This window comes from Panthera pardus, unplaced genomic scaffold, assembly GCF_024362965.1.
Source record: "Panthera pardus isolate Hobbes unplaced genomic scaffold, ASM2436296v1 HiC_scaffold_2, whole genome shotgun sequence".
Classification (NCBI taxonomy): domain Eukaryota; kingdom Metazoa; phylum Chordata; class Mammalia; order Carnivora; family Felidae; genus Panthera; species Panthera pardus.
Genome location: NW_026526765.1, coordinates 117,297,574 through 117,312,404, shown reverse-complemented (window position 1 = coordinate 117,312,404; position 14,831 = coordinate 117,297,574). Strand labels below are relative to the sequence as shown.

Below are 14,831 nucleotides of genomic sequence, written 5' to 3'. Positions count from 1 at the left end.
TTTGATTGGAGTGTGTAGTCCATTTACATTCAAGGTAATTATTGATAGATATGTATTTCTTGTCATTTTATTACTTGCTTTGTGTTGTTTCTGAAAATTTTCTCTGATCGTTTCTTGTCTTACTCTCTTTCATGGTTTGTTGGTTTCCTTTAGTGATATATTTTAATTTCTTTCTCTTCATTCTTTGTATATTTATTAGTATTCTATTTGTGGTTACCATTAGATTTATACATAACATCTTATGCATATCATGGTCTGTATTGTATTAAGTTGATGGTCATTTAAGTTTAAACCCATTCTTCACTTCCATCCCTCCCCATGTTTTAGGTATATGATGTTTTACATCCTTTTATTTTGTAAATTCCTTGACTGTTTTTTTTACAGATATATTCATTTTTTATTGCTTTTGTGTTTGCTACCCCCATACTGTCATTTTTGGTCTTTCCTTTCCACTCAGAGTCCTCTAATATTTCTTACAGGGCTGGTTTACTAGTCATGAACTCCTTTAGTTTTTGTCTGGAAAGCTCTTTATCTATTCTTCCATTCTGAATGATAGCCTTGATGGACAGAGTATTCTTGGCTGCAGGTTTTTCCCATTTAGCACTTTGAATATATCATGTCACTCCTTTCTAGCTTGGAAAGTTTCTGCTAAAAAATCTGTTGATCAACTTATGGGGTTTCCTTTGTATGTAACCATCTTCTTTTGTCTTGCTGTTTTTTAATGTTTATTTATTTATTTTTGAGAGAGAGAGAGAGAGAGAGAGAGAGAGAGAGAGAGAGAACATGAGCAGGGGAAAGGCAGAGAAAGCAGAAAGAGAATCCCAAGCAGGCTCTGCATATCAGCACAAAGCCCAATGCAGGGCTCGAACCCACAAACCATGAGATCAGGACACGAGTCAAAATCAAGAGTGGGACGCTTAACCAAATGACCCACCCAGGCACCCCTTGTCTTGATGCTTTTAATATTTTTTCCTTATCACTATATTTTGCCATTTTAACTACAATATGTCTTGGAATGGGTCTGCTTTTGTTAATTTTGTTGGAGATTCTCTGTGTTTCCTAGATCTGGCTATCTGTTTCCTTCTCCAGATTAGGTAAGTTTTCAGCTATTATGTCTTCAAATACATTCTCTGCCTGCTTTTCTCTCTTCTTCTTCTGGGACTCTATAATAGGATTGTTACTATGTTTGATGGAGTCACTGAGTTCCTTAAGTCTACTCTCACTTTGCAGAATTCTTTTTTCTCTCTTTTGTTCAGTTTGATTACTTTCTATTACTCTGTCATCTAGTAATTAATTCATTCCTCTGCTTCTTCCAGCCTGCTGTTCATTTCGAGTGTGTTTCGCACTTTGTTTACTGAGCCCATTATCTCTGCTGTTATTCCTTATCTCTGTGTTGATGGTCCCAATGATGTTCTCTACTCTTTTCTCAAATCCAGTGAGTATCCTTATGATCGGTGCTTTAAATTCTTAATCAGGCATGTTATTTATATCTGTTTCGCTTAGATCTCCAGCCATGGCCTTGTCTTATTCTTTCATTTGGGACAAATTATGTCTTCTCATTTTGTCCAAATCTCTGTGCCTGTTTCTGTGCATTAGGAAAGTCAGCTAATGTCTCCTGTTCTTGAAGGTAAAGGCTTTATGAAGAAAAGCCTATAGTGTCCTACTGTGTAGTATCCCCATTTCCCCAGGACCTGCTGCTCCCAGGAATATCTCCAATGTATGCTGCATGTGCTCTGCTGTTTTTCCTGGCTGCTTTATCTTTCAGGCCAGTCATCTACAGATGCTCTCTTTGCCTGTTGTGGGCAGTGTTTGGTCCCTGAATGTGGTGCACTTAAACTAGGTGTGCTCTGGTCTGCTTGTGAAATGAAACCTGGTGCTGCCAGCACTAAGGCCTCATAAAATTCTCAGTTCGAGAGACATGGTGTGGGCAGGGGTTTGAGCCAGTCTTCTGGGGAAGGGGGCCTGCTGCACTGGGACTGAGGCAAGCATAATCAGGAGGTGTGGTTCCACCAAAATGCAGAGTGGTGGGGGTTGATGTAAGCAAGTTAGGTGGCAAATATCAGCACTGCACTAGTTCCTACTGGCGGCCCTGTGTTTATGCTGAAGGATAAGGAAGGGAATGGCACCTGCCAATTCCTTTGTTCCTGGAGGGGTCCCTCTGTGAATGCTGCCACTCCGGAACATGCTATGAGATGAGCAACTAACTTCTCCACTGTGTGTCCCGGGTGCTCTTCAGATCACTGTTTCCCTGCCATATGTCTGCATGATGTTTGCTTGCCTTCTCTCCAAACACAGCCCCAATGTCCTCCAGGCTATTCCAGAGCCAAGCACAGTGACCTTTAAAACTCCAAACTTTAATTAAGCCCCACTGGATACAAGTACTCAAAAATTGAGGCTCTCTCGCTTTCCAAGCCCTTTGCTATAGGGATTTGTTTTCCCCATGTGCTCCCCTGTGTGCTAGTTTGTGTCTTGTTCTTTTCCATGACTGCAGCTCCCTCTCCCCAACAGCGGTCATGATCTGTTTCTTTCCCAAACCATGTCTCCACACTTCCTACCTTCTTCAATATGGCCCCTTCTCTATCTTTAGTTGTAGAGTGTGTTCTGCCAGTCTTCATAGAGATTTCTGGGCTATTTAAGATGATCTGATAGTTATTTAGCTGTATTCATGGGACAAGGCAAGTGAGAATCCTCCTACTCTGCTGCCACCTTCTGTCTTCAGTACCTGTGTGCCCTTCAAATGTCCCCATCCTTATTGAAATATTCCCTTATTTTCTGGAACAATGTGTTCCATGCTCATCTTGTTATTTTCCCTACTCCAGCCTGCAAATCGGTCACTTCTCCTAGGCACCCCAGTTCCACTTATCAGAAAACTGTAGTTAGAAACCAAGATCTGAATGCCAGGTGTGCATCTGCCACTGGGGTGTCACTGCTCATAAGCCCTCTTGGCACACACAGCTAGGGAAATGTGTGCACATGCACTAACCCACTGCACACACCAAAGTTAATTTTTGCATTAATCTATCTATATATAAAATTAAAACCATTAGATATTGCCAATTCCAATCCAACACCACAGGGTGCCTTCTAGCATTCCCCCTTTATTATTTCCATCTTCTTTGACAGTGAGCTCTCATCTACAATAGATATATTTGTTCAATCCCAGCACTCACTGCTAACCTATACCTCACGCATGAAATAGTCTTACCAATTACAGTACTGATGTGCAGTTCTTTTTGGTTTACAGTGTCCAGTCAAAGCAATGTTTCTCCAAGTTAGTTAGGTTAGTTCTTTCCATTCCCATCAGTATGGCCTCAAACTGTGCTAGCCATGATGAGAAGAAACAAGTGCCATGATGACCAAAGTAATGAATGGTTCCTTCAGGTTACACAGTGCATGTCTTCCCTTGACAAAGTAATGATCAAATGGAACAGTACTGAGGCCAAGGAGAAAAGACTGTTCTAAAAAATGAATGCTCCCAGGTTTAAGTGACCCATATTTATATCAAGTACGAAGCAAATACTTTGGAAAAGCTTCACAGTCAACATCTCTACAAACCGATTCTTTCATCTTTCAAGTAGTAAGAAATTAGAAGCAAGCCGGGTAGCAATTACAGTGAGTTTCTTTTTTAAAAAAGACTCTAATAGTCTTAGTTCAAATCTGTTCCTAAAAAGATCATGTCAGCAATTCTTACATTTTAAATATTACATTGCTTGTACACAAAGAAAACACGAGTATTTTAAACTACTGTAAAAGCAAAAAAAAAAAAAAAAAAAAAAGGCAGTAAAACTGAAACAATTTTAACTTGTTTTCTATAATCTGAAGAGAATCAGACCCTACATAATAGCAATAATAAAAAAGCATACTCACCATCTGCTGAAAATTTGTCGATAGCTTGGGTCAAAGTGAGGAAGTTGCCTGTGGATTTTGACATCTGAAATAAAAGTCAATGACCAGGCATTATTAAGCATATAAGTAAAATAAACCAAATCAGCCAAATCAAAATACATGGGTTAGCCACAATCAGATAAACACAGACAAAAAATATTACAAAGAGGGAATGGAAAAGATACCTTGCACTAATTTTCCAGACATAGAAACTAAAGTCCGGTTACTAAGTGACTTCATTTCAGCTGGTTATAAAGAAGAGCTTTACAGCAATGAGACTCCTTCAGAAATGAAAGGACTAGTGTATGAGGTCAGAGTTAGGCTTTTAGGGAACTTCCTGTCAACGGCGTCACAATAATTGTTTGTTCAAGCTGTGCTCTACCTGAGGGCACCACATCAAAGGAGGCACTGTGCACAGCCTATCAATCTTTACTATTTAAGAATGTTATATCTTTATCATAACTTTCTGATACCAAACAGAGGTGATTATCCAGTTTTATGCTACATGGCAATAAAGTATCTAGTTCTAAGAAATTCAGTACAGTGTAGAGTACAACAACGTTGAGACCAAAGAGAATGTCATGATATACCACAATTTACATTCATATACATATATACACATATATACATACATATAAATATATGACATACATAGTGTCACTTTGACTTACAAAGTAAAAATGAATTTAAGAATCAAAAGTCCTTGTTGATCTAACAAACTCTATAAATAGCTTTTTTTTTTTTAGTAGGCTCCACATCCAATATAAGGATTGAATTCATAACCCTGAGATTAAGGGTCACATGCTTTACCAACTAAGCCAGCCAGGCGCATCCAATAGCCCATGTTTCTAATCAAAGAGCTGTTTTTCGGCCTAATATAGAGATTATTTTAAATGAACTTTTTTATTCCCTTTCAATATTAGAACCCTGGTTAAATGATGTTTCATTTTGCAATTCAGACCATCTATTATTTGTTTAAATGTATGTCTATTCTCATTATGACAGATATTTATAGCAAAGAATACTGTTTTACCATTAATATTCCAACAGGAGCAGCAAAATTCACTAACTGTAACAAATCCAACTTGCTACAATTGTCATTATTAAGAAATAACATAGTAACTTAATTTCAGGTTTGGTTGAGGAGGGGTACCCCTTTCTAATGTGCACAAAAGCATCACAAGAGCAAACAAGGGCTTGGTTATGAGGTTTGCATAACCTCCTGTTGAAGATATTGATTAATGAGACATAAAGTCTTACGTAGCCTATTAAAAATCATATATACTAAGAGTTTTAACAATACTGGAAGCAGTACTAGTATAAACAGAAATATTACATTGCCTGGGAAGAAACATTACATGACTGTTAAGAATCCTAGCAATTCCAAAATTCTGTTATTATAATTCAGTGGCTGGTCATAGTATAAAACAAATCCCACCAAATGATCTTCTCAACTTAATGAGAAAGATATTCTAGGGTCACAATGCTAGGATCTTTATGTTTCTTATCTATCTCTCTCTCCTCTAGTCATAATTTGTGTTACCTTCTGTCATTCTAACCACAAATGTTAAAATAAGTAAGTTTTGGGGCACCTGAGTGGCTCAGTCGGTTGAGTACCCAACTCTTGATTTTGGCTCAGGTCATGATCCCAGTTGGGTCATGGGATGCAGCCCCGCATCAGGTACCATGCTGAGCGTGGAGCCTGCTTAAGGGTTTAAGATTCTCTCTCTCTCTCCCTCCCTCTGCCTCTCTTCCCTGCTCACGTTCTCTCTCCTTCTCTCTAACATATCATAATGTAACATAACAAAACATAACATAACAAATTTTCCCACTCCCTCCCCTCAGTTAATACTATTCACTCTACTCCCTAATTTATGCTGGAAGTCCTATATATTTTAAATGGAAGACTAACTCTCTGATTTTTATACTCTTTATTTCTTTAAGAAATACAACTTCCTGTATCTGCAGTTTTCTGCAGAATTTTAAACTTTCGAGAGGCCAAAAGCCTTACTTACTTTCTCAGAGTTGAGGAGGAGATGTCCATTTGCTCTCACAGCTGCAGGCCATTTGTCACTTTACAGGTAAATGTTCAAAGACAGAAAATACAACATAAACATTCTAGTTTAAGCTTAAAAAGTTGAGGTAAATGCTAAAAGATCTGTAAAAATTTGCAAAGACAAATGTACAAGGATATTTATTGAGTGCTGTTCATAACGAAAAAAATAAAAACAAGTAAAGTGTGCGTTAAGTGAAGGACTGGTTACATAAACTATGATGCAGGCATACACTGAAATACTATGTAGTAACTATTTTAAAAATACAGGGGCGCCTGGGTGGCTCAGTCAGTTAGACGTCCGAATTCAGCCCAGGTCACGATTTCGCGGTCCGTGAGTTCGAGCCCCGCGTCGGGCTCTGGGCTGATGGCTCAGAGCCTGGAGCCTGCTTCTGATTCTGTGTCTCCCTCTCTCTCTGCCCCTGCCCCGTTCATGCTCTGTCTCTCTCTGTCTCAAAAATGAATAAACGTTAAAAAATTAAAAATTAAAAAAAAAAATACAGGCAGGGCTAGAAGTGTGGCTATAAAAAGATCTCAGAGGGACGCCTGGGTGGCTCAGTCGGTTAAGCGTCCAACTTCAGCTCAGGTCACGATCTCGTGGTCCGTGAGTTCGAGCCCCGCGTCGGGCTCTGGGCTGATGGCTCAGAATCGGAGTCTGCTCCCGATTCTGTGTCTCCCTCTCTCTCTGCCTCTCCCCCGTTCATGCTCTGTCTCTCTCTCTATCTCAAAAATAAGTAAACGTTAAATAAATAAATAAATAAATAAATAAATAAATAAATAAATAAGAAGATCTTAGAAATATACTACTAGGAGGGAAAAAAACTGTACCATGGCATCTTGGTATAAATTAAAAAATAAGTAAGGAGAGACATCTGATACTGGTTTACCTATAAATATTTTATCCAGAAGAAATCACAAGAAAGCAGCAGCCAGGATGGCCTATGGGAAGTAGAGTGATGAGGGGACAAGGGTAAAAGTTCGCTTTTTACTTTTAGGAACCGCTGGGTTTTGTTTTTCAATGTTCATATTAGTTTTGACAGAATGGAGCAGGGGAGGGGCAGAGAGAGAGAGGGGGACAGCGGATCCAAAGCGGGCTCTGTGTTGACAGCAGAGAGCCCAATGTGGGTCTTAAATTCACGAACCCTGAGACATGACCTGAGCCAAAGTCAGACGCTTAACCAAATGAGCCACCCAGGCGCCTCGCTTGGATGTTTGAACTATGTACGTATCATTCACTCATTCTAACACTGAGATGATATGGGGATAGTGGTTGAGAGCAAGAGTTCTGGAGCCAAAATGCTAGGGTTTGCATCCTCGTTCTGCCATTGCTGAGTAACTCTGGGTGAATTATTTGAGCTCTCTATACCTCGGTCTTGTTCCTTGCCTGGAAAACGAGGATATTGCAGACCTTCCTCAAAAAGTTGTAGTGAAGGGGCGCCTGGGTGGCTCAGTCAGTTAAGCGTCCGACTTCGACTCAGGTCACGATCTCATGGTCCATGAGTTCGAGCCCCGCGTCAGGCTCTGGGCTGATGGCTCAGAGCCTGGAGCCTGCTTCGGATTCTGTGTCTCCCTCTCTCTCTCTGCCCCTCCCCCATTCATGCTCTGTCTCTCTCTGTCTCAAAAATAAATAAACGTTAAAAAAATTAAAAAAAAAAAAGTTGTAGTGAAAATTAAGTGAGTTACTAGAATTGATTAGAAGAGTGCCTGGCGTTACCTATGTTATTACTTATAAGCACCTGATATTACTTACCTGTAATCTTTAAAACCTAATACATGTCAAAAACTTGATGCAAAGGGATTAAGACTCCGCTATATTACCAACAAATACTCCTGAGATACCTAATTTCTCCAAAACTACATTTTAAACAAAATAATTGGATAACAAGAGCCACATCAGATTTATTTTATTCTTCTACTTCCAATTTCCCTTTTATTCTTGAGAAAAGAAAATGCAATCTCATCCTAAATACATGAAATCACATGAGATAGTTTTGGTTATAGGAAATAAAATCTGAACAGAGGGAGGGGTTGTTTCTTCAGCCATTGAGACTGGAAGGAGAGGCAGAGAGACATGTCTGGGTCAAGAGAAAGATGATAGAAGGATTATTTTTGAGCACAGGATATTAAAAATGCCTCTTAGGGGCACCTGGGTGGCTAAGCCAGTTAAACATCCGACTTTTGATTTTGGCTCAAGTTAGGATCTCACCTTTTGTGAGATCGAGCCCTGCACTGGGCTCTGCACTGACAGCACAGAGCCTGCTTGAGCTTCTCTCTCTCTCTCTCTCTCCCTCTCTCTCTTTCTCTCTCTCTCTCTCTCTCATGTGCTCTCTCTGCCCTCCCCTACTCACATACGCACGCTTGTTGTCTCTCTCAAAACAAACAAATAAACTTTTTAAAAAATGCCTCTTAGATTCAGACTCTAGTCAGAATACCGCTACCAAACAATACTATAACCTTAGGGATCTCAGCTCTAAAGGGATGTTTCCTTCCAATTCTAAAGTTCTAAGCTCTGTCTTAAATCACCTCTATTCCTCCACCTATGAGGTCAAATGAGTCACAAAACAGGTCAAGTGAAGTACTCAAAGGCTGTCCGGGTACCTGAAATGTGACATGTTTCGTGAGCCTAAGGGATGCACTTTGTGAGCCTAAAGTAAGTAGGAGGATTTCCGAATGTACTAGATAGGAGAAGGTGTGCTTTATGCTTCAGTATGCATTTAATAGAAGAAAAAAAGTAACTGGCAAATCTATACCTTGCACGATAACTTCTTAAATACTTGAAGCCACAAGGCATAAGTTTAGTCTGCAACCTTTTTAGCACTCACCTTTGTTCTGGCCACATAGCCACATGATTATAAAGGTAATATGAAAGGTGATTTGGAACAAGATCCTTGCCAGAGACTCGGAGATCCACAGGATACCAGAACTCAAATTCCTGCTTTAATTGATCTAACTTTTCCTTTGGGATCTGAGTCTTAGGAAATGGAGCCTCCTTGAAGAAAACATAATCCCAAACCTCCTTGGTCATCTGTTGTGGTCTGTAATTAAAATAAAAACAAACAAACAAACAAAAAAACCAGCACCAAAAAAATATATATTTTTCCATGAAAGAATCAGTATTTTCATCTAACCATGAAGTAGATATTTCTGTCTTAATGTAGTTACCATAACAAATGACAATAGATTCCCCTAAGAATAAAGAACAGTAACAATAATAGAGGGACGATTTATTACTTTTTCTCAGTTCAACAGCAAAAAAGCAACAACATCATTAGCAAAATTCTGCTAAATGAATTCTTATGAAAACTAAATATTAAAAAAAAAAAAAAAAAAAAAAAGGAACTTTTGTGGCTCCTGGGTGGCTCAGTCAGTTGAGCATCCGACTCTTGGTTTCAGCTCAGGTCATGATCTCACAGTTCGTGAGATGGTGCCCCAGGTCAGGCTCCATGATGACAGCACAGAGTCTGCTTGGGATTCTCTGTCTCCCTCTCTACCTTTTTCCCGCTTGCAGTGTCTCTGTCTCTCTCAAAATAAATAAACTTAAAAAATAAAAAAATAACTCAGTCAGTTAAGCATGTGACTTCAGCTCAGGTCATAATCTCACGGTTCATGAGTTCAAGCCCCACATTAGGCCCTGTGCTGACAATGCAGAGCCTGCCTAGAATATTTTCTCTCTTCCTCTCTCTCTCTCTCTCTCTCTCTCTGCCCCTGTCCCATTCACATACTCTCTGTCTCAAAATTAAATAAATAAATAAATAAATAAATATTAAAAAATAAAGGGATGCCTGGGTGACTCAGTCAGTTAAGCGTCCGACTTTGGCTCAGGTCATTATCTCATGGTTTGTGGGTTCAAGCCCTGCGTTGGGCTCTGTGCTGACAGCTCAGACCCTGCAGCCTGCTTCAGATTCTGTGTCTCCCTCTCTGCCCCTCCCAGTCTCAAGCTCTGTCTCTCTCTCTCTCTCTCTCAAAACTAAACATTATAGGGGCGCCTGGGTGGCTCAGTCAGTTTAGCGTCCGACTTCAGCTCAGGTCACGATCTCACGGTTCGTGAGTTCGAGCCCCGCGTCGGGCTCTGGGCTGATGGCTCAGAGCCTGGAGCCTGCTTCCGATTCTGTGTCTCCCTCTCTCTCTGCCCCTCCCCCGTTCATGCTCTGTCTCTCTCTGTCTCAAAAATAAATAAACATTAAAAAAAAAAAATTAAAAAAAAAAATAAACATTATAAAAAGTTTTAAAAAATAAATAAAATAATAAAATAATTTTAAAAAAGGAACTTTCAATGTGTAAATCAAAAGATCACACCTCCTGCTAATAAACTACATTTCTTTGCCGCATCCATTCACCAACCTGATGCCCAGTGGAGACTCTGCCTGTCCTCGCAAGTTACCCCCCTGCAGCAGGTGTGCCACTGTGTAAAATGCCATGTAAATAGTGGAATCAGACAGCGATTCAATCAGCCACTGCTCATCCCATGGCAGACGAGTACCTGCAAGATAAAAAGAAGAAAATTAATTCATGAGGAACTTAAAAGAGATACTTCATCTGGAGAATCCATATCTTCAAGGTCTATAGCATTTACAAAGCTACTTATTTAAGAAGGTCTTAAATTTGCTTAAATAATTAACAAAATGAACTAGTAAATATAAAGCAAAATGGGGGCACTGGGGTGGCTCAGTCAGTTGAGTGTCCGACTCTTGATCTCGCCTCCGGTCGTGATCTCACAGGTCGTGAGATAGAACCTCGCATCCGGCTCCACGCTGACCGTGCAGAGCCTGCTTGGGATTCTCTCCCTCCCTCCCTCTCTGCCCGCCTCCTCCCTGCTTGAAAATAAATAAATAAACATTTTTTAAAAAGGCAAAATGGTTGAAGCACTACAAAGTTTCTATTAAAAAAAATCCATAAAGCTATGTGGGTTTGAGAGGTCATACTCTACCAGCAGGTAGATAGACGGTAGGGCACCACACCCCAGTTTCCCTCACCCTCAAACCAAAACCTCTCAATTCAGAAAAATACTAGGAGAGACAGAGAAAAAGTAAAAGGGTTAATGTGCCAGGTAACTGGCCAAGTCATTCAAACAGAAGAATTTGAAACATGCTTACCTAAACCATAAGTTCTCGAGCAAGCATGCTCTTGTAGCCAACCTAGGGTAGCTTCAAAATTCCTCCTGGTCTCCTCACAGAATCTGGAGAGAGTAAAAGGTACAGTGTCTCTCTTCATCCTCACTGTCTTCCATGTTTCTGATCTCCTTTCCCTTCCCTCATCACTTTTTTCCCTTCTTACGTTTCCAGGTTCTTCAAGCACTGGGATGTCTGTTGTTTCCAGTTCTCTTCTCCATAATCCAAGTACCTGGTAGTGGACAGATTGATTAAAAAAAAAAACATAAAATTCAAAAGGATAAGTAAAATGACTGAAGGAAATGTCTTGCTGTACGAGAGACTAACCACTGGTCACACAAGGCCACGACACATTCATCTGAAGACCTGGACATAACTTGTTTTTCTGGTTCCATGTAAATAAAGGCATCTCCCTACATGAAAGCAAATAAAAATATATCAGATATTATGTCAAGTCAATCTCTATTCCTCAGGGACAATAAAAAACAACTTTAAAAAAAAATGTTACACCACCAATAACAAAAACCCCACATCTTCAGTATGTCTTCCCAGTATAAGTTATCTGCCATTCTCTTTTTTTTTTAATTTTTTTTAATCTTTATTTATTTTTGAGAAAGAGACAGAGTGCAAGCAGGGGAGGAACAGAGGGAGACGGAGACACAGAATCCAAAGCAGGCTCCAGGCTCCAAGCTGTCAGCACAGAGACTGACGCGGGGCTCGAACTCACAAGCCATGAGATCACGACCCGTGAGATCATGACCTGAGCTGAAGTCAGCCACTTAACCAACTGAGCCACCCAGGCGGCCCTGCCATTCTTTCTATACATCATTTGCTTTTGAAAAGGTGTGTATCTCTGTCAAATGGATCATCTTTCCTAGGTATAGATTATTCCTTTTCAGTGGAACATGAATGATGTTCAATACTTTCTAATTCTATGGTTTGAAGGTTAGATTGCCTATGGAAGCCCTTTACCCTTATTATTTTTGTTTTAAGTTTATTTACTTATTTTGAGAGAGAGAGAGAGAAAGAGAGAGAGCAAGGAGGGGATGGGCAGAGAGAAAGGGAGAGAGAGAATACCAAGCAGGCTCCGAACTATAAGCATGGAGCCCGACTCGGGACTTGAACTCTTAAACCAAGAGATCATGACCTGCACTGAAATCAAGAGTCTAATGCTTAACTAACCGAGCCACCCATGCATCCCTATCCTTGTTATAGTAAGAATATAAAGAGGGGGAGATGTGAGCGTTGTCAGCACAGACCCTGCTTGGGATTCTCTCTCTCTCCTCTCTCTGCCTCTCTCCCCACTCATGCTCGATCTCTCTCTCTAAAAAATAAACAAAAAGAATATAAAGAAAATATGAAGTTAAACGCATAGAACCACTGCTTTTAAAAAACTAGATGCACAAAAACTAAACATGAAAAACATTGTTGCTAAAGATTTATAGTGTCATGAAAAACGTCCACTAGAAAACTAACCGTGAATGTAACTGTTTACCAAATATAAATACCTCTTAATGTATTATGGTCCCACACTTGTCAGGCTATTTTTTAAGATAAAATTCAACATAATTATTCATAAAATGATTCATTGTTCTTTGTTTTTAATGCAATTCTTCATACTGAACTTAAATAGCTAGGACTTTGGTATAAAGAAGGGAAATTAAAAACAGACATCGAACTCTGCTGAAAAGAGGACTAACTGAAGTTTCTAAAGAAGAGGTCAGAACCCCAGATACCCTAATCCCATCCTATGCAGACAGGCAAATGCCCCTCCCTATGCCAGGAGAACAATGAAGGTTTATGCTCTGGAGAGGATACAAAAGTCACTCAACCAAAGACAGAGTTAAGGATATGGGTATCACAGTGGGAAGAGACAGATTCAGTGGAGAGTCAGCACAATGGGTTTTGGTATTCCCCCTAGCAATTTTTTCAGCTCCCAGTTAGCTTAGACTTCTCAAGCTAGAAAGTGGAAGAATCTTCTAGGAGGAAGCTAATAAATCCAAGAAGCTCTAACTAATTGACATCAGGGCTAATATAAAGGCTTCCCCAAGACCCAAAAAGCTCTTCTAGATCTCCCCCAATGAAGCCCTACTCACATCCAAAAAGGTTCCAATCATCTTTCTGTACCTACTCTTAAATATCAACAATCTTCCTCAGAGAAATAAAAGATTAGGATTTCACATTCATGAAACAATAGCATCCTATAAAAAAGGCCTTGTGTTGATGGAAAAAAGACAGTCTCTTTAACAAATGGTGCTGGGAGAACTGGACAGCAACATGCAGAAGATTGATACTAGACCACTTCTCACACCATTCACAAAAATAAACTCAAAATGGATAAAGGACCTAAATGTGAGACAGGAAACCATCAAAACCCTAGAGGAGAAAGCAGGAAAAGACCTCTCTGACCTCAGCTGTAGCAATGTCTTACTTGACACATCCCCAATGGCAAGGGAATTAAAAGCAAAAATGAACTACTGGGACCTTATGAAGATGAAAAACTTCTGCACAGCAAAGGAAACAACCAACAAAACTAAAAGGCAACCAACGGAATGGGAAAAGATATTTGCAAATGACATATCGGACAAAGGGCTAGTATCCAAAATCTATAAAGAGCTCACCAAACTCCACACCCGAAAAACAAATAACCCAGTGAAGAAATGGGCAGAAAACATGAACAGACACTTCTCTAAAGAAGACATCCGGATGGCCAACAGGCACATGAAAAGATGCTCAACGTCGCTCCTCATCAGGGAAATACAAATCAAAACCACACTCAGATATCACCTCACGCCAGTCAGAGTGGGCAAAATGAACAAATCAGGAGACTATAGATGCTGGAGAGGATGTGGAGAAACGGGAACCCTCTTGCACTGTTGGTGGGAATGCAAATTGGTGCAGCCGCTCTGGAAAACAGTGTGGAGGTTCCTCAAAAAATTAAAAATAGACCTACCCTATGACCCAGCAATAGCACTACTAGGTATTTACCCAAGGGATACAGCAGTACTGATGCATAGGGGCACTTGTACCCCAATGTTTATAGCAGCACTCTCAACAATAGCCAAATTATGGAAAGAGCCTAAATGTCCATCAACTGATGAATGGATAAAGAAATTGTGGTTTATATATACAATGGAGTACTACATGGCAATGAGAAAGAATGAATTATGGCCCTTTGTAGCAACGTGGATGGAACTGGAGAGTGTGATGCTAAGTGAAATAAGCCATACAGAGAAAGACAGATACCATATGGTTTCACTCATATGTGGATCCTGAGAAACTTAACAGAAACCCATGGAGGAGGGGAAGGGGGAAAAAAAAAAAGAGGTTAGAGTGGGAGAGAGCCAAAGCATAGGAGACTCTTAAAAACTAAGAACAAACTGAGGGTTGATAGGGGGTGGGAAGGAGGGGAGGGTGGGTGATGAGTATTGAGGAGGGCACCTTTTGGGATGAGCACTGGGTGTTGTATGGAAACCAATTTGACAATAAACTTCATATATTGAAAAAAAAAAAAAAGGTCCTGCGTTGGTAACGATGAAGCTGGATAATAAGTATACAGGAATTCAACACACTACTCTCCACTTTTTTAATTTGAAATTTTCCATACCAAAAATAATTTTTTTACACATACACACAAATAGCAGATATAAAAAATGCACAATAAACAAACAAAATCTCAGGAAGAAAAAGTTGAGGGACTCTCCCAGAAAGAAAAAGACTTCCAGAGTCTAAGAGAACCCATAATTGAATAAGAATTCAGGAAGCAACAAATAAGGAAAGGAAGA

At 39.8% G+C, this 14,831-nt stretch overlaps 1 protein-coding gene across 2 annotated transcripts in view; it reads right to left on the bottom strand.

Annotated features, from left to right (window-relative positions):
* Nucleotides 1-14,831, bottom strand: part of LARS1 (leucyl-tRNA synthetase 1) — a 77,477-nt gene that overhangs the window by 27,039 nt on the left and 35,607 nt on the right. For both annotated transcript variants that reach the window (XM_019414197.2, XM_019414198.2), the window contains 7 exons: nt 11,374-11,459; nt 11,213-11,278; nt 11,032-11,114; nt 10,280-10,418; nt 8,761-8,973; nt 5,901-5,958; nt 3,868-3,931 (listed from right to left, as the gene is read on the bottom strand). In XM_019414197.2, the coding sequence (XP_019269742.1) occupies nt 3,868-3,931; nt 5,901-5,958; nt 8,761-8,973; nt 10,280-10,418; nt 11,032-11,114; nt 11,213-11,278; nt 11,374-11,459 (709 nt within the window). The remainder of the gene's footprint in view (nt 1-3,867; nt 3,932-5,900; nt 5,959-8,760; nt 8,974-10,279; nt 10,419-11,031; nt 11,115-11,212; nt 11,279-11,373; nt 11,460-14,831) is intronic.